The sequence below is a fragment of the Myripristis murdjan genome, chromosome 8 (genome assembly GCF_902150065.1).
Source record: "Myripristis murdjan chromosome 8, fMyrMur1.1, whole genome shotgun sequence".
NCBI classification, from domain to species: domain Eukaryota; kingdom Metazoa; phylum Chordata; class Actinopteri; order Holocentriformes; family Holocentridae; genus Myripristis; species Myripristis murdjan.
Window position 1 is genome coordinate 32,275,951 of NC_043987.1, and position 22,140 is coordinate 32,298,090.

At 44.0% G+C, this 22,140-nt stretch overlaps 1 protein-coding gene across 1 annotated transcript; it reads right to left on the reverse strand.

Annotated features, from left to right (window-relative positions):
* Positions 1-1,958: 1,958 nt before the first annotated feature.
* casc3 (casc3 exon junction complex subunit) lies at positions 1,959-21,397 on the reverse strand. Its single transcript, XM_030058151.1, has 12 exons — positions 21,174-21,397; positions 16,662-16,686; positions 16,243-16,298; positions 13,496-13,711; positions 11,640-11,788; positions 10,841-11,014; positions 9,372-10,363; positions 7,860-8,033; positions 6,730-6,828; positions 6,373-6,539; positions 5,989-6,229; positions 1,959-5,219 (listed from the first exon to the last, which is right to left on the reverse strand). The coding sequence occupies exons 1-11, from the start codon at positions 21,369-21,371 to the stop codon at positions 6,086-6,088; spliced, it is 2,394 nt and encodes a 797-aa protein (XP_029914011.1). The 5' UTR covers positions 21,372-21,397; the 3' UTR covers positions 1,959-5,219; positions 5,989-6,085.
* Positions 21,398-22,140: the final 743 nt, after the last annotated feature.

Genomic DNA, 22,140 nt, shown 5'->3' on the forward strand with positions numbered 1-22,140 from the left:
CAGATAAACAGAACTGTTTTTAGTCAAAAGGAAAAAAAGGCTCTTGATGATCACTTCAGCGTGAGAAATCGGAGGTGTGGCGTGAGAGCGTGTGAAGCCAATCAAATGCGTGACTCTCACGGCCAATGCGTGAGAGTTGGCAGCTCTGATTTATAGCTTATTATGACCGCTCACCCCTGGTTCAATAGTTCTCACCTTTCGCCACAAATATCTTCCAAACCAAAGTTTTTCTCTCATATAAACAGAAACTAAGTAAAAGTTTGGAATAGTTTCATTTTTTAGGTCGTCCGTCCGTCCGTCTGCTTCATTCTCATGAGCGTGAAATCATTTCATTACATCCAATTGACTGATTCAAATTTGGTGGTCAAAAGGTCAAAGGTCAAGGTCGCTATGATCTCACAAAACAAAATGCCTTGGAGTGCACCAGTGTTGTGAAGCGTTATATTTTATAGGTCAAAGGTCGTCTTCACTGTAGACGCAAATCCACATGATACACTCTGGACAGGCAAGGCTAACGACTCCCATAGACTTCAAGTCTTTATGCTAAGCTAACAGCAAAAATGCCACCCATAGGAACTGAACCGCTGGAGGTCCAGAGGAGAAAATGGTCTCGTCTCAGTCTGGGGAAAATGGGGGATTTTGCCCAAAACTCTGTCCAGTTTTGTTTTTTGTTGATTTGGACAGTCCACCCTCCTCACCTTGTGTCCCAGGACGACAGCAGGACGGGGCTTCTCCTGTTCCCCTCTGGTTTGGCTGATCCTGAGCTGCAGGTGGTGAGCGAGCTCTCCGTCAGGCCTCTGTAAAAACAGACGGCAGGTTTCTCCAAACAGGTGGCAAAAAAAAAAAAAAAAAAAATCACACATCATAGCTTTTAATAAATGCTATTATTACACCTAGGCTATTTTTATTCATATACTTTTATTTTTAAGTTTGTCTTTGATGTGACCTGAGCAACGTTATTATTATTATTATTATTATTATTATTATCTTAATTAATCAGCACACACTGTTCATCAAGTCACTAAGCCTGGCTCGTCACACTGATCTGATAACCTGTAGCATTTTTTTTCTGTCATTATTCATGAGAAGTGAACAAAATAAACATGACTGAAACATGCAAACGGTGTGTGATCCAGTTCTTGGTTGAACTCGTGGCGCTGAAGGTAAAGATGAATGCAGGACACGTTTACAATGAAGAAAACATTCATTTCTAGGAGCCGTTTTATGAATTCACGCCGGATGTCGGAAACAAAAACGACACCTGCGCACCAAATTAACACTTTTTACTATTTTCTTTATTGATCCTCTGTCTGGACAAAACTTTCTCCACAAACAAAAAGAAATCCATTGCTGCATTTTTTTTTTAAACATTATCATTATTATTATAATTATTAGAACACTGGAACAAACAAACGAGCACTGCGGTCACAGTGAACACAGTCTGGTCAGCGCGGGTTAAAGGTCAAACAGGTAACAGGTCGAATCAGCGCCTGGGTCGCCTCGCTCTCGGCTCAGGCGGCTGAGGAGTTTCAGTCCTCTCAGTTCAAAATGTCAGACATTCAGCAAAAGAAAATACACAAAGTCAGATCAGCTGATGAACAAACACACGACTGATCGGTGGAATAAACCGCAGGGCGTCTCCTCAGCCTGAGCCGGAGGCAGGGGAGTTTCACCGTTTACGTTGACTAAGGCAGAGAGAGGAGGCGAGTCGGCGGGCCGGGGGGACGACACGAGGACACGCTCGTCTCACAGCAACGCCACGTCTCGCCCGGCGTTCACATTTCCTCTCGTCTTAACATGGAGACAGAAAACAAACAAACAAACAAACAAAAAAAAAAACGTACGTCTGGAAATGCGGAAAGTCATCCCGAGTCGTGCGCAGCTGTGAGACGAGGAAACCGGGAAAAGCTGCTGAACATCAATCTGATGTCCAGCTTTTTTTTGTTTTGTTTGTTTTGTCCTTCTTCTCCCAAATCTGATTCTCTCATCATTTTGTGTTTTAGATCAAGAACCTGCTCCGGGTTTTCTCAGTTAACACAGAATACTGATGGTAATATTGCTAAAGGTTTAAAAAAAAATAATAATAATAATACAATCTGAGAGCACCTTGAATTATCCGTCAGCTCAGGATTTTGTGGCTGGAGTGGAGAGAAGTGGTCTGAGCAGGAGGAGGCAGGGAAACGGGGATCTGACAGCTACCATTTGTTGTTTTTGTTTTTTTTTAACATAAACAATGAAAACAAAACCCTGTCGCTGCTGAACTAAGGCATCGTCACAAACGGAGCTCGGGAGGAAAAACTAAAAACTATTCAGGGTGTTAGTATAAAATACTGGGACAAAAAAAAAAAAAAAAAAAAAAACACCACCAACACCATTAAGGTACAGCAAATTTTCAAAAACACAACTTTTTTTTATTTTGTCTCAAAAATTAAGTTTTAATATAATAACTTTTAACAATAGTGAGACTTTTATTGTGTAAGGGCAAAATTAGCTCTTCAGTTAGTGGAGCTCTTATTTTGGAATCTAACTATGTGTCCAGCATTGATTTTTGCTGAATTTATCAGGCAAAACTTACAAACAAAAACAACAAATATAATAAAAAAAAAAAAAAAATTATACATGACAAGGAATTTGAAGAAACATGTTTAAACTGTAAAATTTGGGGATCCGAGAAGAAAAACAAGGTAACTTGGTCAAATTAATTAATTCACTGAAGACAAATTGTAATTATAATGATCATCATTATTATTATTATTATGTAAGCTTGTTTTCCATACTGGCCTCCATCAGCCCTCACAGCACCCTGGCTAACTACATGTGAGTTTGTTTTATTGATCAGGAGAGATTTTCTATGAATAGAAAAAAAAAAGCCTTAGTCCACAACAAATAAAGCAAATCAGGTACAACAAAGTAAATCTGCTTCCCAAAATTATTATAACAACAATAATAATACAAAAAAACTAGTATTAAAATCAAACAAACAGACATTTGAAAAGGAAACAAGCCCACAAGGAAAACAAAAACATACTGAGAAAAAACAAAAAACAAAAAAAAAAAAGCCAAAAGCCAGAAAGCTCCTTTGTTGTTGCTATTTCTCTAAATTATATTCATCCGTCGCTCTGTTGGACTAACATTCGAGGTCCCTGCCGAAACGTTTCCATAAGGTGACGAGGAGGAGTTAGCTAGCTGGTCTGCAGCGCTAAGTAGTAGTATTACAATAAGGTTTACAGCTCTAGTTTCTCTTTTCCAAGCTTCTATATACACATTTAGATTTCTATGTACAGCGACTTTATAACACGAGGCTCACCGGCGACGTTTTGCACCCCTGATCGGTCTGAACCCACCGCCCTGCCGCACGGGACGCACGGGAAAACCCCACACATGAACCGAAAGCAACTCAAATACTTTCATGGGAATAACAAGAAATGAAAAAAAAAAAAAAGACTGAGTGGAAGTTATGTGACCGGAATAAAACAGGGTTTCTAATTCTGCCTTCAAAGTGTGTGTGCGCGTCCTTTCCTGCTTCAAGGTGCGAGATGCATTTTAACATCAATATGTGATTATCAATGTATTTGTTATTGTGATCGGAAAAAAACCTCGTTGGAGACGACCGGCTGCTTCCTGTTGCAGTGGATCGTGATTTTTTTTTGGGTCAAATGTTGCCTCTTTTCTGTTTTTTGTGTTTTTTTTTTTTGTTTTTTTTCATGAGCCTTTCACTCCTTCCACCACCCGCCACAGGCTCGTCATGTTTTCTCTCTAAATTAGCACAGTGATGACTTATTGACGTTAAAATGACTCACACACAGCACCTTAAAGTGTGAATAAAGCACCAAACGCTCGGGGTTTAGAAACTGACACGGCATTTGTTTCCGGCTGTTCCAGTTTCCGGATGCAGTTTGAGAGTCAGGCGCTGCTGAACAACCGCAGCTACGAAACCGTTTTGAGTCGAGGAGACGGAACCGAAACATCTTCCAAGAAGGGAACGGAGGATGGAAAATGGATCAACACAAGAACAAGAACAAGAACTTTGAGGAAAAAAACTGTAGTGGCTGTCCGTCTGGAGGGAAAATCCTCTGTAAGAAAACACACACACACACACATACACACGCACACACAGACCGGCTCCAACAAGACAGAGGCCTGCAGGAATCAGGGAAGCACCGTTGGAGAGAAATGACAGCAGTCAATGTAAATGCAAGCTGTCGACGTGTACACACCTGCCACAGAAACAAAACAAACAAACAAACAAACAAAAAAAAAAAATAGACAGAATGTGTTGCAGCAAAATTAATTCCTGCAAACCTCTCCAGACCTCTTCCAACAATAAACATCTATTTTTTTTTAATCATTTCCATTTAGCCTCCATTTCGTTTGCTTGCTTATGTGGCCGTCTTTATGTTGAGCGAGGACTCCGTGACTCAATGCCCTCCATTTATCTACAACAGATGGACAACAAGTGTCCCCAGTAACTCTAAAAAAAAAAAACACATGAAACCCTTGTTTTGTGATAAGAAAAGGAAAAATGACTAACTGATGTACAGTGTAAAGTTACATGAACTGAAACCCTGTGGTGAATGGATAACCGATGGTGTCGATTTGTCGAAAACTTTGAAACCATTATGTTGCCCGTGAAGTGCCGTCTGACTGCGGTTTGCACAAAAAGAGGAGCAACAACCCTCTGCAGCAGACGTGGGACTCGGCTCCGCACGCCGGGCCTCGTCGGGCGGCAGGCGCTCTCGCAGAAAGCAGGAAGGAGGCGAGTCTCTGACGGGATGAAGCAAAGCGTCCCGTCTCCGCCCCGTCCGGCTTCACGTTAAATGCTTCAAAGTGGTTCCAGAGAGTTCTGGGCTCGCGGCTGCGACGGGCCGACGTTTACATCTCGGGGCGTTTCGCTGCAGCCGATCGGCGGGTGGCGTTCGGCGTCCTGCCCGCTGCGACCGCGTGGAGTTTTTCCAACCACGAAGCCGCAGCTCAGACAAAACCAACGGAGCTCACCTGAAACACCACCGACCCGACTACCTGCTACCAAGATTTTTTAAACTTTTTTTTTCTTTTCTATTTTTTTTTTTTTTTTTTAGAAAATCAGGGAAATGATGATATTCCAGCTGTGATGCTGCGGGTCACCTGCGGACCTCCTCCCCGGGGTCCCGTCGTCCCTCCCTCCTGACGTTAATGTTGGGATTTGCGCGCAGCTCCTCACCGACCCTCCCACCGCGCTCCTGGACAGAACAACGACACACAGAAAACAATAAGCCGCGGGTTTCAAAATAATCACTTTATACATACAGAAAATTTAAATCAGCAAAATAAGATCATGAAGTTGCCCAAAACAAAATTACAGCTCGTTCGTCCATGATTTCAATAGAGAATTTATTTTGACCATGAAATATTAACTGTAGTCAAACACTTCACCCTCCTGTCATCTTTAGGGTCAATTTGAGGAGGGAGTAAGGGAGGTTATGTATTTTTTTCTTTTTTTTTTTAATTTAGGTTATTTAGGTCGTCAACAAGACACAAACTTGGAGAGCATTATTTATTATACTCATTTTCTGGAGGTTTACATTACTGGGGTCAAATTGACCCCAATTGATAAAAAAAAAATGTTGGAGAATTTGAAAGTAACAGTAGGGCTAACAGACACATTAAAGTTTGTCTAATTTCGATTTGTTGTTAAAAATTGTATCTTATTCTTGAATTTCTGTTTCAGTAGGACAAATATCCTAAAGTCCATCACTCACACATTGCTGTTGCTATGGAGATGTTAACCACGCCAAAGTTGGTAAACTTGCAAGCAAAATAATCAAATGTTAGCAACTATAAAACTGTCAGACTAGAACAATATAATATAAAGAGTGCAAAAAAAAAAAGCAATGCATCTTGGGACATGTAGTTCATTCACTGTGAAACCCGTTACCCTCCAATGTCGTGCGTTTGCTTTTTAGTCTTTTTCCAAATAACAGAGAGAGAAAAGTCGTGCAGTCGACTCACCTGTGGTTAGAGTCGGTGGGAGTGGCTGAGACCGGGGGGGAGGGGTCAGATGTCTGAGGAGAGGAGGGGCTGGGGGGGAGGAAGGCAGGGGGCGGGGTCACTCTGAGGCAAAGGGCACCTCTGGAGGGGGGGGCTTGACCGTGACGGGCTGGGAGGAGCGGCGGGGGGGCGACGGCTTGGGCTGAGCCTGCTGCTGCACCGTGTCGTAGTACGTCACCCCGCCATACACCTGGGACTGAGCCTGGGGCGAGCGAGGCACAGAGAGAGAGAGAGAGAGAGAGAGAGAGTGTGTGTGTCAGAGAGAGAGAAGCATCCACTTCACACACACAGCTGAATGATGCAGAGATGTGAGCCGTCACACACTCGGTGCCCAGCTCTGCCTACCTGTGGGTTGGGGTACATGGCCGGGTAGGGGAAGGTCATGACCCCGGGTGGGGGGTAGAAAGGTGGTGGTAGCAGCTGTTGCGGTTGCCCCGGTGACAGAGAGACGGGCGGGCCTCCGTACAGGGCGGGGCTAGGCATCGGGCCGCCTGATTGGTGGGGATGGAGACCTGGAGAGTTGGCACAGAGACGCTCAAGTTAACGCCTTGTGCGGTAAAATAAAAGTCCACAAACCTTCCAAAGTGAGCACAACAGACTGGACGTGCTGTTCCTGACACACACACACACACACACACACACACACACACACACACACACACACACACACACACACACACACACACACACACACACACTGACCTGGGTGGGGGATGTGCATCTCAGGCTGGACCAGCATGCCTTGGGGCGGGATGGGGGCGGGGCTGTCCCCATGGGTATAGATTGGTCCCTGGTACGACACTGTGAGGCAGACAGAGATTTGCTCAGGGTGTGACGACAACAACAACAACAACAACAACAACATAACAAATCAATATGACTCTTCTATCTCGGTGGTTTTCAAAGAGCGGTCCGGGGTCCCACAAGGGTCTTTGAGGGGGTCCCCAGAAAAATGATGAATAGCTTAATTTCACTGTTACATGGGACAAAATGTCAATTAAAGCAGGGGAAAAAAACATACCGAAAACTGCAATTACCAGAAAATTAGATTCTGTCTTAAATGATAATAATAATAAAAAAATAATAATAATGTGATTTTTTTATGTGCGGCTGTGTTCAGATGCCAGATGCCTTTCCCACAAAGCCCATTAGGTCTGTTCAGGAGAGCAGGTGACATGAGCTAAGCTGTCGTTCCTGCCCTCTGCTGGCCAACAACATGAACTACAACAACACTCACTGAACAGCCTCTCCTGCTGCACAGATCTGGGACACATTTCTTTGTTTTTCAACATATTTCTTACCACTCACTCCTTCTCATTCACGTTCTGTCTGTGTTTTTACACAGCCTGATAATACACTATAAATCAAACAGTGTTTTCTGAGACTTGTCATTCATACATTTCTATAAGTCTTCTAATTTGTACAGCTGTCCCTCGCTATAACGCGGTTCACCTTTCACAGCCTCGCAGTTTCGCGGATTTTTTTTTTGTGCAATTTTGCATGCTTTTTTTTCTTTTACTGGACTTATTTCTCTACGAAGGTTTGAACTTTGAGAGTGTTTAAACGAGAGAAAAGTGAGAAAATGTCTGAGAAAAGTGTATAAAGCGTGTAGTGAGGGGTTTTACAGCCTTAAAACATCTATAATAATTGTAAAAAATAAAGCTGACTACTTTGCGGATTTCGCCTATTGCGGGTTATTTTTAGAACGTAACTCGCGAACGTAACTCCCGTATTCACCCCGTTGTACTTTCATTTACGTTCTATTTTGCCTCTACAGTCATCGATCTGTTTTCCTTTGTGTGGGTGTTAACGGCGTCCTGTCGGCGGCTTACTGGGGTCGTAGTAGTGTCCCTCCATCACCCCGAGGTGCAGGGGCGGCGCCGGCTCCGGCACGGTCCTCTGCCGCTGGGATGAGTAGCGCTTTGCCCGGTTTGCCCCGACACCCATCTCCTCCATGCCTGAGAACTGGGGGGGGCCGCCGGGTATGTGCATGGGACTGGGCAGACCTACGGGGGGGGGCATGGCGGGTTAAACAGACAGCAGTAAAACTTCAGAATTCAATTCTTGCTGTAAATGAAAAGCCAAAATTCAACATCAGCTCACTGTGTAAAATAACGTCAAAATTAACTAATTTTAACCATCAAAAACAAACATGAACTGTGTGTTCTGACCGGTGAAAGTGTATTGTATCATGAAAAAGAAAAATTCATTTAAAAAAAAAAAGCAGGCTGCATGTTAGTGATCAATAACTGAGAATGAATTATAGAAATATAGTTATTTGTATGACACCTGGTGCATTTTCCAAATCACAGTCAGGCAGATTAAAAACAAACACGCACTAATTCACCACGTTAACATATAAACACAAACATCAACACAAATATTCGCCAACAATTTGCCCACTGCTTTGGCACATCTCTGCACATAAGCATTTTCTTTCCTTCTAGCATTTGACAAGTGACCTGAACATTTCTTTGACATCTGAAAGGACAAAACCACGGAGGACGAGTGACAGAAAGACAAAGACAAACTGCACTGAACCTGCAGCGACGTCCTATTTTATTTTACCTACATTTGTATCTATATATTGGAAATGTAAAATATTTTGTGAAGTGTGACTTTTTTCCAACCTACTTTGATGTAATATTATTATAAATATATATATTGTTCAATTGTTCACTGATCAATAAAAAAAAAAAAAAAAAACTTACAGCAACGTCCTGGAAATGGCCACGTTTTCACATTTAAATTAGCGTTTCAGTTTTATCTGGAGGGACTAGATCTCTCTGTGTGCAATAATTACCAATGAAATGTATATTTTTTACATTATGGGTGTTCAATAGACCCAGACAATTTGGAGGTTAACAGCTAGCTGCAAAACCTAAACACAATTGGGATGAAAACGCAAAACAACATAAAGTGTCCAAGAGATGAAGAGAACGATGACTTTTGTCACTTTGCACCTACAAATTTCACAGAAACCATAATCCATCAACAAAAGTCACACGGAAGCAGCAGATTCTTTGCTGGTCAGATGATCTGGTGAGGAAAAAGATTCCTTCCTCCAAACAAAAACTCCTGCTCTTGAGTTTCTGCTGCGTCCTCATGAACCAAATGCAACAACCTCAAAACGTCTGAGAGAACTGAGGTGAGGAAATCCAAGCGACGTACAGAAAATGACACCAGAACACAAGGCAGTATGGGTAGGAGAGCTGAAGTGGTGAGTGATGCTCACATGTTTCTTTGTGTGTTTTTTGACTGAAGACTGAAGAAGAGACAGAAAAGTCAATCCTGTCAGAGAGACGTACAGGAAAACAACACAAAAACACAAGCTTTGCACTCACCTCTCATCTCGGAGCGGATGTACGATGTCGGGTTCTGGCTCCAGTTCTGGCCGGCCAGACTCAGCCGGGCCATCTCCTGGTCCAAGCCGGTCAGCCCCCCTCCTCCTCCTGCTCCTCCCCCCTGCTCCGGCCCGTCTCCGGCCCAGTTCTTCCCCGTGACGACCCCGGGAGAGGAGGCGTTGCCGCCGGCCGTCGACTCCTCCACAGACGGCTGCTTGCTGCCCAGGTCGGCGGGCCGGGAGCGAGTCCTGCGGGCCAGCGAGTATGATTTGCGCTCAACTGGTCGCTCGGCGGGAGGCGAGGCTTCCCGATTGGCCGTCGACGGCGACTGGAGGGAGGGGTCGGAGGGAGCCGATCCGGAGGCGGATCGGTCGGCGTTTCCTCGTTCTTGCTGCTGCTGTCGCCGTGGCGATGCAGACTGGTAGCCGCCTGGCTGTGGCGCCGCCGCCGTCGTTACAGTGGTCAGCTCCTCCTCCTCCACGCCACCTTGGTTACTGGTGATCTTTTCGACGACCACCGAGGGGCCTGCCCGTCCCCCGCTACCACGTCCTCCCCTGCTGACCACACCCCTGTCTCCCTCGGCCAATGAGAAGCCCTGCCGGTGAGAGTGGGTGGAGTCTGACTGAGTCTTAGGGCCCTGTCGTTCTCTGGGATGGTGGGGCGCGTTTGATTCATTGCTCCTGTACTGGGCCTGCTGGGGGAGGTGCGCTTGATTGTGGTGCGAGGGTCGGCCACTCTGGAAGCCCCGGCTGGGCGGGGCGTGGTGGGGGGGCGGGGCTCTGGAGGGGTTGCTGTTACGCTGGGAGGAGGAGGGAGGGAGGGAAGAGGGTGTGAAAGCAGAGGACTGGAGGGATGAAGGTGACGATGAAGGAGCACCTCCACGGTTCACACCTCCTCCTCCTCCTCCACTCTGCCAGGAGCGAATGGGCCGCTCCCCTCCTCCTCCTCCACCCTCCCGCCAGCGCTTCTCCCTGGTTGGAGAAGCTCCGTGTCTGCAGGAGAGAGAGGGAACGATCAGGTAAACTAAAGATAGTCTGAGTGCCAGTTTGTAACTGTTAAAGAATATATTACAAAAAAAAAACCTGCATCAGTACATCATCTCTGCTCCCCAAATCTAAAAAAATCTAAAATGTGCCTGGCAGTTCCCTGTCAATATCAATTACTATTCAATTACCAACAACTGCATTCACCGGGCCAACAAATGTTGTTGAGGGAAGCCCACATTACCAGCAGAAGTCGACTAAACGGGTCTTTCATAAAGCCAACAGCAGCAGATTCACTCTGTGCACTCTGGGCTCATTGGTGTGCGCTCTGTAGGAAGTCTGATATTTCCCACACGACATGAAGGCAGCATAAGACAAAACATCTTTCACCAACAAAGAGGTTAAAGACTTTCTGTTCTTTCTGTAGTTTATCACTTTTTTTTTTTTTTTTTTTTTTTTAAACAAATGATGGTGTTGTGATCTGACCTGGGTCTGCGCTGTCTGTATTGCCGCTCTCCGGGGCCGCCCCCGTTCCGGATGTCATAACCATACACAGCGATGAGCTCCTCCCGGCTCTTCGGCGCCTGCTCCTCCTCCCTGAATTTGTCGTGTTCCCAGCGTCCCTCGTCCTTCCACAACTTCCTGTTCCGACCTTTAGGCCTGAGAGAGAGCGAGAGAGAGAGAGAGAGTGATATAATGTTGTAGATTCATGTCATGATCAGAAAAGCCTCTAAAACTGCATTTACACCATCATGAAAGACTGAATTTCGCCACTGAATCTCAACTGACTTCAAATCTGAGTTAGTGAAAGTCTGTTTGTGTTAGCAGCTCTTTGAGGGCAGGGTGACCCAGCACACCTGATCAATAACAGGAGAAGAAAGAAATGACCAAAAACGAAGAGGGGAAAAAACATTTCCACACAATGAAAGAAATACGCCGACACAACAGGCACAGGATCCAAAATTTAGTTTTTGGCTTTGAGAACTGAAAAAATTTACAATATCTGTCGAAATATCTGTTATGAGCCATAAAACTGCTTATTTACATTCTGTGATTCCAAATTATTTTCTGGCCACCTGGCTGGTGGCCCTGATGTATTTACTCACCAAAACCCAAATTAACCAATGTTTGGTGGGTAACTGGTGTTAAATCTGGGCCCTGAATGTGCCAAGCCTGCAGGCTTTACAGACTTCACGAAGCTGTGGTCAGGCAGGAAGCTCCATCTCATTTGGGACATTAGGGCCGATACCTGACAAGAAACTGATCACTGATCACTGATCGATACCTCTCTTCCTCCTGCGCGTGTCCTCGGACGTCGTGCTCAAAAAACAGGCCCTTCCTGGGGATGTAGGCCGGGTTCTTTCTGTCCTCGTCGTCGTCCAGCTTCTGACCCGGTTTTCCTCCGGACTTGGTCTCAGGGTCGTCCGTCGACTCCTGCGAGCGTTGTGATTGGATGAGAAGAGGATGTGAGGTCAGCAGCGAGCCCACGTGCCAACATCTACCAAGCCACCCCCTCTTCTACCAGGAACGATCATGTAGTCAGCAAAGATTTTGATTTCAGATTTCCATTTTTTAAAATAATGAATTAAACAAAATTAGCAGGTGGTGGTAAACATATGAGGATTAATGATTTGGGGGAAACTGCTTTTACCTCTAATAATTTATGCAGCCAATCAACGTCACTGCATCATAGCCTCAGTGCCTGGTGAAACCTTTTGTACGTGTCCCAGTTTTACAACCATCAACATGCCAGCTTATTTTTATGCCTTTATCCCTCCTCTTACCTTCAAATTTTGTAACATTTTTTATCAATTGGACCCCAGTAATTCAAACCTCTGGAAAATGATTATAATAAAAATTGTTACCCAAGTTTATGTGTCAGGTACTTGGTGTCTTGTTGATGACATAAATAACCATTTAAATAAAACATGATCTCCCCCACACTGACCCTTACATATCAAAATTATTATGGTTTATTATTTTTCCCTCCTAAATGTCACATCAACTATGAGTGGTTCTCGCACTACTACAGGTGTGGTTACGTCACTACAGGTGTGGTTATGTCAAGTTCTAAAGCAGAGGGACGTTTTTTGAAGATTATAAACGGCATGTTATAGTTCCTCAATCTCCAAAAAAACTAAAGCAAATGTGTGTAAAATGTAGCAGCTAGAACAGCCTGGGGCCAAAAAGAGCCCAGAGAAACACAGATGCATAGAAAATGTGGGACAAATCCAGGACATTGAAAACATATCATGTTAATTTTCTGTTTACCCATTTGTCCCTATTAAATAAGAAAAGGTCACTGAATATGAATTTTTAAAAAATGATATGATTTAGAGACATTTATCATTGAATGGGGTCAAATTGACCCCAAAGATAACAGGAGGGTTACTATGACAACTGGGCTGAGGAACAGTGACTGTAATAGAGCCCTACAAATTCAACTAAATTCAATAAACTCGATCAGCTGCAGCAGCTCTGCAGCTCGCTGTGTCAGTCAGCTGTCCACAAAAACGAGCCCATCATGTGCCGGCTAGTTTTCACCAAGAGGCTGGAATCTGGCACGGTTGTAACTTTTATGAATTCATGCTTGTTTTTCCCCGAGGGGCAGCTGTGATGGCAGGCATAAGAACACTCACATAGAAACATAAAAACATAAAGCAAAGTTGAGGAAAGTGACTTTAAAAGTGTTCTGCTGTCCAAACAAATGTCTTAGATAAGATGCACCTTTACTGATCTTCCAGATTATGAAGTCGCTTCATCTTCATTTCGAAACCAAGCTCAGACTTGACCTTTAACACCTTTTTCAGAAGTTCCTGTTCTCTGTCTTTGCTCAGTCTACAGAACAACGAGGGCTCGTGCAAAGGAAAGAGGCAGTAACTTCCACCTGATCTCTCACTTTTTCATCTTAATAGAAGAGTCACTTAGATGTGATTAAAATATTGTTGCAATGTCAATTTGAAACCAAAAACAGGTAACACTGTCATAGGTCAATACCACTAAGTTTTCTAATAAATAAACACCATGCATTCTGCTCTGTTGAGCAGCTGCTCAGCATCGCCCCTCATGGTTAAAACACAGTACCGCATGTTTTTCCCACCTCACTGCAGTCAGCGGACGAGCTCCGGCTCTGGTTCTCACCTGTCCGTCTCCGCTCTGCCGCTCTCCAGCCAGCTTTCCCTTCTCCTCTGCCTTGCCTTCCTCTTTGCTCCGGCCTCCTCCTCCCCCTTCCTCCTCTTCCTCATCCTCTACTTCTTCCTGCGTGGGGCCGTCGGCGGCGGAGGGTTTGGACTCACTGGTCGCCGCTGGAGCTTCTTCCTCACTGTAGTGCTCCGCCTCCTCTTCGTCCTCCCCTCCCTGAGCAGCACAACAGACAGGAACAGGTGCGCTTTTAGCCACATTTCTGTTTCCGCTAACGATATTATAATTTCCATGAAAGGCGTCAGCCCTAACACATACAAATATTGTGCAACACTAGTTTGCATAATAAAGTTTGACATCAAGTTTCTGAGATATTTGCAAGCAGTAAACTTCTCATAGTAGGTTCAGGGTTCATACACTTTTTTCATGGTCAAATTCAAGCACTTTTCAAGGACTTTCAAGGTAAATTTTTTCAGGTTTTCCAGTACCATTAAAGGAGAAATCCGGTGTATATATATCCTTTGTTTTTGTTTTTTTTAATACTGCATACAGGAAATACAGGTATGCAGTATTAAAAATCAGAAAAACAGAAAAAAAACAGAGGGAAAAAAGAAAACAGCTTCTACAGCTAGAAGTATTTAGTCTGCCCTCTCCTTATACAGTAGATGTAGGGTATAGGTAGATCCCCCTAAGGGAAAATTCAAAATTGACATAACAATTGCATAAGTATAATAAGATTAAAAAAATAGATTACATTAAATGAACAAGAAAACCATTTAAGAATATTATTATGATAATAATAATAATAATAATAATAATAATAACAATAAATATATCAATATAATTCATATATATTATTAATATACTGTATCAATATGGTTCATAGATAGATAGCTTAAAAATAGAGAGAGAGAGAGAGAGAGAGAGAGAGAGAGAGAGAGAGAGAGAGCTTGCTGCTTTGGTATACGTCTTGCGCTCCAGTAGCCAAGCGGTGTCTACTCTTATGTCTATCATCTTATGGGCTAACATCAGCTGTGCTTCAATTCTAAGTTGTGGGAAGTTCCTGCAGTTTACTGTTGAGAAACGCAGGTTTTGTTCTTAACTTAGCCCTTAATAATTGTCACTAATTGACACTGCCATTCAGACACATCACATAGTGCTTCTACATTTAGGTCTAGCATGCAGCTAATGGTTAGCCACAGTGGTGTAGTCTAGTTTATTCTAGTGGGTAGTGGCGCGCACGCACACGCACACGCACACGCACACGCACACGCACACGCACACACAGGCTCCCTTTCTGAAATGTTAACGTTAGCTCCAGCTGTAGTGTCCCCCGAAAAATGGTCAAAAAGAGCCGCTTCGTAACACAGAGAAGGCGACGTTATGAACGGGAAAGTGAACGTTATGTCAAAAAAACATACTGATACGTATCTTTGCGCATTTTAAGTGGTTATACGGAAATGCGGGACCTTTTCTAGTGGGTATACGCAGTATACCTGCGTATCACGTAGACTACACCACTGGTTAGCCAACAAATCACACATGTAGGGCTAGTCATCTCTGTGACTTACTTTTCATGACTCGAGAGTGCTGACTCTCCCATAGCGAAAAGTTGAAGCTTCTTTTTGCATATTTTGCAGCATGCTACACGTGGATTTGGTCCATGTTTTATCCACTGTTTCTACTTTTCATTACCCAGCCAACGTTCATTAAAACGGCAACCTCCCGGCACGTTGGTCGCATGCTGCTGCACTGCCCTCTTGTTGGGGGCGTGACACATGACAATCAATCCAGCTCTTGTGAAACCCATCAGAGCGTGAGCTGTGAAGGCGTCATTTTTAATCCGACTTATTTTATTTCTCTCCATTTAATAAGTGGTCCATTTAGTCAGACCAGAAATATGGTAACAATTTCAAGCATTCAAGCATTTACAAGCACGTTACCCAAAATTCAAGCATTTTTCAAACCTTGAAAACATAACATTAAAATCCAAGCATTTTCAAGGTTTTCAAGCACCCGTACGAACCCTGTAGGTTTTCACACATTTTCCCCCCATCAGAGTCTGCAACTTTAGATTATAAAGTGCCTCTAATACTGACTTTGACTTCAATATCGCATTTTAAAGCTTCAAACATGGAGCGTCATTTCTCCTCACTCCATGCTAACCTGGCCCAGGTATTTGCCAAAGGTCCATAACTTCACAAGCAGAGGAGAAACATGTCAAAACATCAGTCAGACAAAAAGACTCAGTTTTGAAAAATTGGCACTCAGAGACAGTGACACTGGCATCACATCAGGTGGCATGAACATGGCTTGTGCTAAAAAGCCATTAAGTCAAAGGGAATTTATGATAACGTAAAATGCCACATGACACTAATAAATACACCTGTTGGACAGGTGTGACACGTGTGAGGTGTGTTTGTGTACTTTTTCCACTGCGCTCCTTAATTTCTTTGTGTTCTTCTAATTTTTTTCCAATTAGGAGCACATGCATGCCCATATAGTGTAGGCCTGCATGTGTTGTGCAACTGTTGTGCAGTGTGGGATTTTTTTTTTTTTTTTGGCTCTTTATGCTGGACTGCTTGGCCGCCCCGTATTACATAAACCAACAGGATTTTATAACAACTACCACCTTTCATCTGTAGGGGGAGCTACAGAGAGACAATCATCTGCTATGCAAGCTCAGTGACATCAAAATGAGACTTAAACTCACAGACGTGACTGAAGAAATGAATAAATGTTTTTACCTCTGAGTGGGAGCCATTTTCCTCCGGATCGGCACTGTCATAGTCAGAGAGGACCGCTGGAAAGGGTGAGAGACACCAACACACAGAGAGAGAGAGAGAGAGAGAACATTTAGACTGTGCAGAACAGACAGAAAGGTTCACAAGATTAATCATTAGGCGAGAAGAGGCCAAGGCTTAGCTATTTCAGAAGAGCTGAGAGGCGTTTTTGGACACAAAATGGCCTCCAACCATCTGTAACGTTGCAGTGTGATAAAACAGATCTTTAGAGTTTTGCCACGTTAGATTCCCAGTACGCTGAAAAGTGCCATCACTGCCTCAGAATATGCTTTGAATATCCTTGGTAAAAACAGACAATGCTCATGAAATACATTTTGCAGTTTTGAGGGCAGCGTGTTGGATGATCAGAAACTTTAGCTTACCTTCTCCTACTCCATCTTCACTCTCCTGCAAAAAAACAAAGAGACAGGAAAATTTGAATGACTTTTAAACCATGACATACAACGCAGCTCACAAACCTTGACGGCACAGTCAAACTAAACTAAACAGCAGATTTCAAACACTAGGACTATTAGGCCAGGTATAACTACTACATAACGGCATGATTATTTCGGCTGACCGTAATCATTTCACATAATTATTAAGTTCCACTGTCGTGTTTCCATCCAGAGGTCAGGGGGATTTTTAAGCCACTTTTCGAAATGTCACAACAAACAGAAATCAAATCATATCCATCAGTTAGGATGAAGAAATGTTTTTCTTCTCTCTGTCACGGGGTTATGAATAAAATGTCTTTATCTACAGTGAGACCAGCTGCAGTGTGTCCAAGCTACAGAGAAATGCGCTGACCGTTTCAATGCGCACGTCAACTGTTTGTGTTTTAAACATCTCCAGTAACTCAATCAAACGTGCCCAGTTAGACTAGATGCCTATCGCACCGTGTCACAGCCGACTGCGGCGCTCCAGACAAACGTCCAAGACTGGAGTGAAAACAGCTTGTCTGAGAACATCAGCTCATCGCCCTGAACTCCTGTTGCAGTTGCACTCCTGATGTCTGGATCATTTTCTATCATCTTGGAAATTTCTGTCATTGCTCTTCTCGCATGAGAGGGAACGACGAGCCAACTGATCACACCGGCCAATCAGACTGTCTGCTTGTCTTTCTGCTCAGCAGTAAACAGAGTGATGACACATCCTGCTGCAAACAGTGAGCACGACCGCAACTTTTATTATGGAAACTGTCTCCTCCGGCTCTCCTTGTAATTCTGATCGACCCGACCATGGATATGCCCTAAACGTCAGTCGCTGTTTTCTTCTTCTTTCCATCTGCAAACAAACAATGCGGCCACTTCTTGTGGTCTTTATTGACTGTAAACGTCTACACTGATGACCCGCTGCGTGCTCCGCCTGGCGGGGTCTGCTCCAGCGAGGCCAGACCCTGTAATGTGCAAAGATGGGTCGTCGCCTCATCCTGAAAAGTCACACAGTTTGATGCAAGTTTGGGATTGGTCACTCAGCGGTTCGGTAAACATGAGACGTCCTGCAACATCTGGTCGTGTAATGTGCTTCTCACAGGCCAGATACTGTTAACTCCAGCCGGTTCAGGTTTAGGTTTTGCTTTAGCGTTCACATCTGGGATCACACGCATTCCTCAGACATAACAGGATGCACACCTGATCAGATCAATTTAATTTTTTTGTGTGTGTGTATAAATCCACAGTGCATTGGAACAGGGGTGTGTGGCAGCAAAGCATAAGAGTGGCTACCTGGAGCACACGAGAGGAGCAATGAAACAATGCCATGATTATTAATGGTAATATGTTTTTATCAGAAAAACTAACTTACTACTAACTTAATGTTGGCCTCAAAGTTAGCCTACCACCTTTTGAAAATGGAACCATTCGGGCTGGGACGATATGCTTGTCTCCCATTTCAATACCGTCACATAACTTGGGCTCCGATTTGATATGCATTGCAATTCTTAAGTATTTCCATTTGATAATACGATCGCAATTTTTGTTTTCCTGAAATTATCCTCTAGTTTGTGGATGTAAAGTTTCATGAGGCTGTGATTATCCTAGAAGTCACAATGGGTCATATTATACAGTGATGTCCAGTTTGACAAAAGTCTCTGCCTGCAGTGAAATGGCTGCTATGGGGGCCAACATCATCACACAGGAATCAAATGTGGCTCATTGAATCCACAAGAGTCTCAGCTTTCCAGTCAAAGCCAACTGATGCAGCTCCAAGACTGTTTAGGCCCCAGTCTGCACACACACACCATTTTACAACAGGTCAAAAGAACACATGTGGACTGCATGCAAAAACATGCATGATCAATTCAGTTCTAAAAAATTTTTTTAAAAATCATGGGAGGGAAAAAAACAGAATTTCAATACATCAGTGATTCGAATTTTTCCCACCCCTAGAAACCGCATCTATGTGCGGCAGAGTTTTGTAGCATAAAACAGTGAGAAAACAAAAGATAGATCATTAATCCAAATAAAAAGTCCTGATTTCTTTTAATGTCTTCACATAACGTTCCCTTGTAAAAACAGAAAAAACGTATTATGAAGCACAAATCTACAAACTGCCATAGCCGAGGAAGACTGGCTGACAGCGGCTGCTCTACTTCACACTCTGAACCTTCGTCTTCCTATGCTGACCAATGAAAAAAACTCCACTGCACTTTGCTCAAGGGCACTGTGACGGTCCGAGCTGATGAGGGCACGATTATGACTCATTTCCCTGCCCAGATTTTCCAGCTGGTCCACAAATTCAAACTGGCATCCTCCCAGTCACAAGCCTTTCTGTGACAAAATGTTTACCAACTGAGCGGATCTGATAATCGTCTTCGTTTGTGTTTTTAAAAGTTATGCTGGAGATGCTGAGTGTGTCCAGTCGGCATATAAAGTGAAGGACACCGACACCAAACTGCTACAAGGTTTAAACAAAAACAGCAACATTAACACACTCTTTAAAACAACAAATCAGACCAACACAAAGTCAGACACCTCCTCGTGCTTCGAAAGCCTCTGTCAAATCATCTGAAACATTTCATTGACCGTGCAACAAGAAACGGGGACTCGGTCTGCTCCCGACTCACAATTTCCAGAGTCAACTCAGAGTTGGCATAACAATAAAAGTCGACGACTCCTCCCCTAACACATGCGCGCGCGCACACACACACACACACACGCTGAGTGGGCAGCATCAGCAATTGTCTTGATTCCACACACTTGCATGTGCCATGTTTTCATGTTGACTACGGACAGAGTGGCTTCAATACTGTCCTCCACTATTCTCTGGTTAATTAATCTAATTAATTATGCACCTACCAGTTCTATAAGGATATAAAAACCAGTATATTCCCAGTGCATTTTGAGAGAATGTGCCTTGTGTTGTTGCTATGCTGCAATGCCCAGTAACTGAAACAAAAACAAACAAACAAACAAAAAAATAGGGGTGAGCAAAAATGATATACTCAGGTATCGTGATTCTTTTTTTTTTTTTTTTTTTTTTTTTACTTTTTTTTATTATTGCTGAATCGGTTACGTGAAGATACTGGTGTTGTATGAAACTAGACAACTTAAGATATCTGTTAGTATCAAGAATGTCATGCAAAGTTACTCGGCAAGGACAGTAAATACCGGTCCAAAGTTAGGCTACATGTTTACAAGGGAAAAACTATCATCCTTGGGATGTTTGGAACGCTGACTTCCAGATCTCTGAATGAAAATAGGTTCTCTGGGCAGCCACGGCTCTCCCCTTTGCAGACATGCCCACCTTCTGCTAATCCCATGCAGTTTGGGCCACAAAACCCTGCAGTCCACATGTGTTCTTGTGGCCTGTTGTAAAATGGTGTGTGTGTGCAGACTGGGGCCTCAACAGTCTTGGAGCTGCATCACTTGGCTTTGACTGGAAAGCTGAGACTCTTGTGGATTCAATGAGCCACATTTGATTCATGTGTGATGAGGTTAGCCCACATAGCAGCCATTTCACTGCAGGCAGAGCATTTTGTCAAAATGGATATCATTGTATAATACGACACAATGATATGGTATTATAGGACCCGCTGGATAATCACAGCCTCGTGAAACTTTACATACACAATCTAAAGGATAATCTCAATAAAATGTAATATAAAGTCAATGCACTTATAGAATCGCAATGCATACTGAATCAGCACACAGGTATCGACCCGGGTGATGAACGTGTAGTTCAGCCCTTCAAAACACTAAAGCAGCTCTGGAAGCCGGATCCACTTGGTGAGTCAGTTTATGAGGCAGACACGGCTCCGGGATCATTACATCACCAGCCCACACCAGGCCGGAGCCCAGCCTGAGCCCGAGCCTCTCACCGCCTCCCGGTCACCATCCAGCTGCTGCAGCCGCGCTGAGACACGGTCTGCCGGGTGTCTGATTACAGCAACAACCACAAACAACACAGTGCAGCCGAGACGAGCCAACAAACAGCCTCGGCGCTGCTCGGACACAGAACCCACCGAGCTCACTCTCCATCTCGGTCCGGCTCGGATAAACGTTTCTAAAAAACAAAGTCCGGGGTCAAATACACACAGCACTCGGTTATAAATTATATCAGCCCCGTAAAACAAGTCCAATTCGTGCTAAAACATGTTTAATCTCCAGGTAGTCCCGGGTGGTTTAAGGTCCTGTGCCGCTGGACGTGGCAAACTCACATGACGGAGCCGCGGCGTGGCCTAGCTAGCGGCTAACCACGCACCGAAAGGAGCCCGAAAGTTTGCCCAGCGGCCCGGTTCAGAGTGTTTAGCCTCCTCGCTAGCTCACCGGGTCGTCGGGAGAACCGTATTCGACAAAAACTCCCGCAAAACGGCCGAAAGGAGGGAAGCCCCGGCCGGCCGACTGAGACTGAGCCGCCAGCTTAGCCAGCTAGCGCCCCCGACGGGAACTTACACACTCGGACTCCGCGTCGCTTTTCGCCGCGGCCCGGACCGCCGCCGCCGCCTCCGCCGGTTCCGGGTCTCTTCCGCGGCCCTTGCTGGCCGGCGAGCCCGACCTCCCGCTCTCCGAACCCGAACCGGACTCGTCGTCCTCCTCGCTGTCCTGAGACGCGCGCCTCCTCCTTCTCCGCCGGTCCGCCATCTTAGGCATCCAATGTTGGAACCGGAAGCGTGTTTTTTTTTCTTTCTTTTTTTCTTTTTTTCTTGGCGGATCATAAAAACCAACTTTAGAGGCGCATTCCGCCACCTACTGTAGCGGGGTGTGTACAGGCATGGCTTTATTTACACACACACACACACACACACACACACACACACACACACACACACACACACACACACACACACACACAGATTAATTTATTTATTAAAAAAAATAAATAAACAAAACTACACCCCAGCCCAATTATATTTCTTCATGTCGCTCTCTGAATTCTATTTAGGAGAATGCTTGATAAAATGTTCTACATCTTCTGGAGTGTGTGTGTGTGTCCTACATACTCCTTAAAGGCCCCATGCTGTTTATTTCAACTGCTGATATCCCTAGCAAGATGTTTTTGTGGTTTTGAGTAGCTGTGGTTTGCTAAATATAGTTTCACAGCTCCTCTCTCTTATGAAGGTAGATTTGTGTCTTTATTATTCAATCAAAAAAAAATTTCAAAGAAAAAAATGTTTGAATGCAAAAAAGATAGTTGAGACCCCAAAAAATATCATTTGAACTCTTTTTTGCTTGATTGAATTTTTTTTTTTTTTGATTGAAGTGAAAAAAGGTTTGGGGTATTTTTTTATTTTTTATTTATTTATTTTTTTGGATTGAGTTTTGGAGTCGTTTTTTTTTACGATTGAAGTGAAAAAAGTTTTGGAGTTGTTTTTTTTTTTTTTTTTTTTTTTACAATTTAATCATTTTGACACAAACGACA

Coding starts and splice junctions, on each gene's coding strand:
- casc3 (XM_030058151.1), bottom strand. CDS start 21,371: ATGCCTAAGATGGCGGACCGGCGGAGAAGGAGGAGGCGCGCGTCTCAG. Junction 16,687..21,173: donor GCGACGCGGAGTCCGAGTGT/GTAAGTTCCCGT, acceptor GTTTTTTTGCAG/GAGAGTGAAGATGGAGTAGG. Junction 13,712..16,242: donor AAAATGGCTCCCACTCAGAG/GTAAAAACATTT, acceptor TGTGCTGCTCAG/GGAGGGGAGGACGAAGAGGA.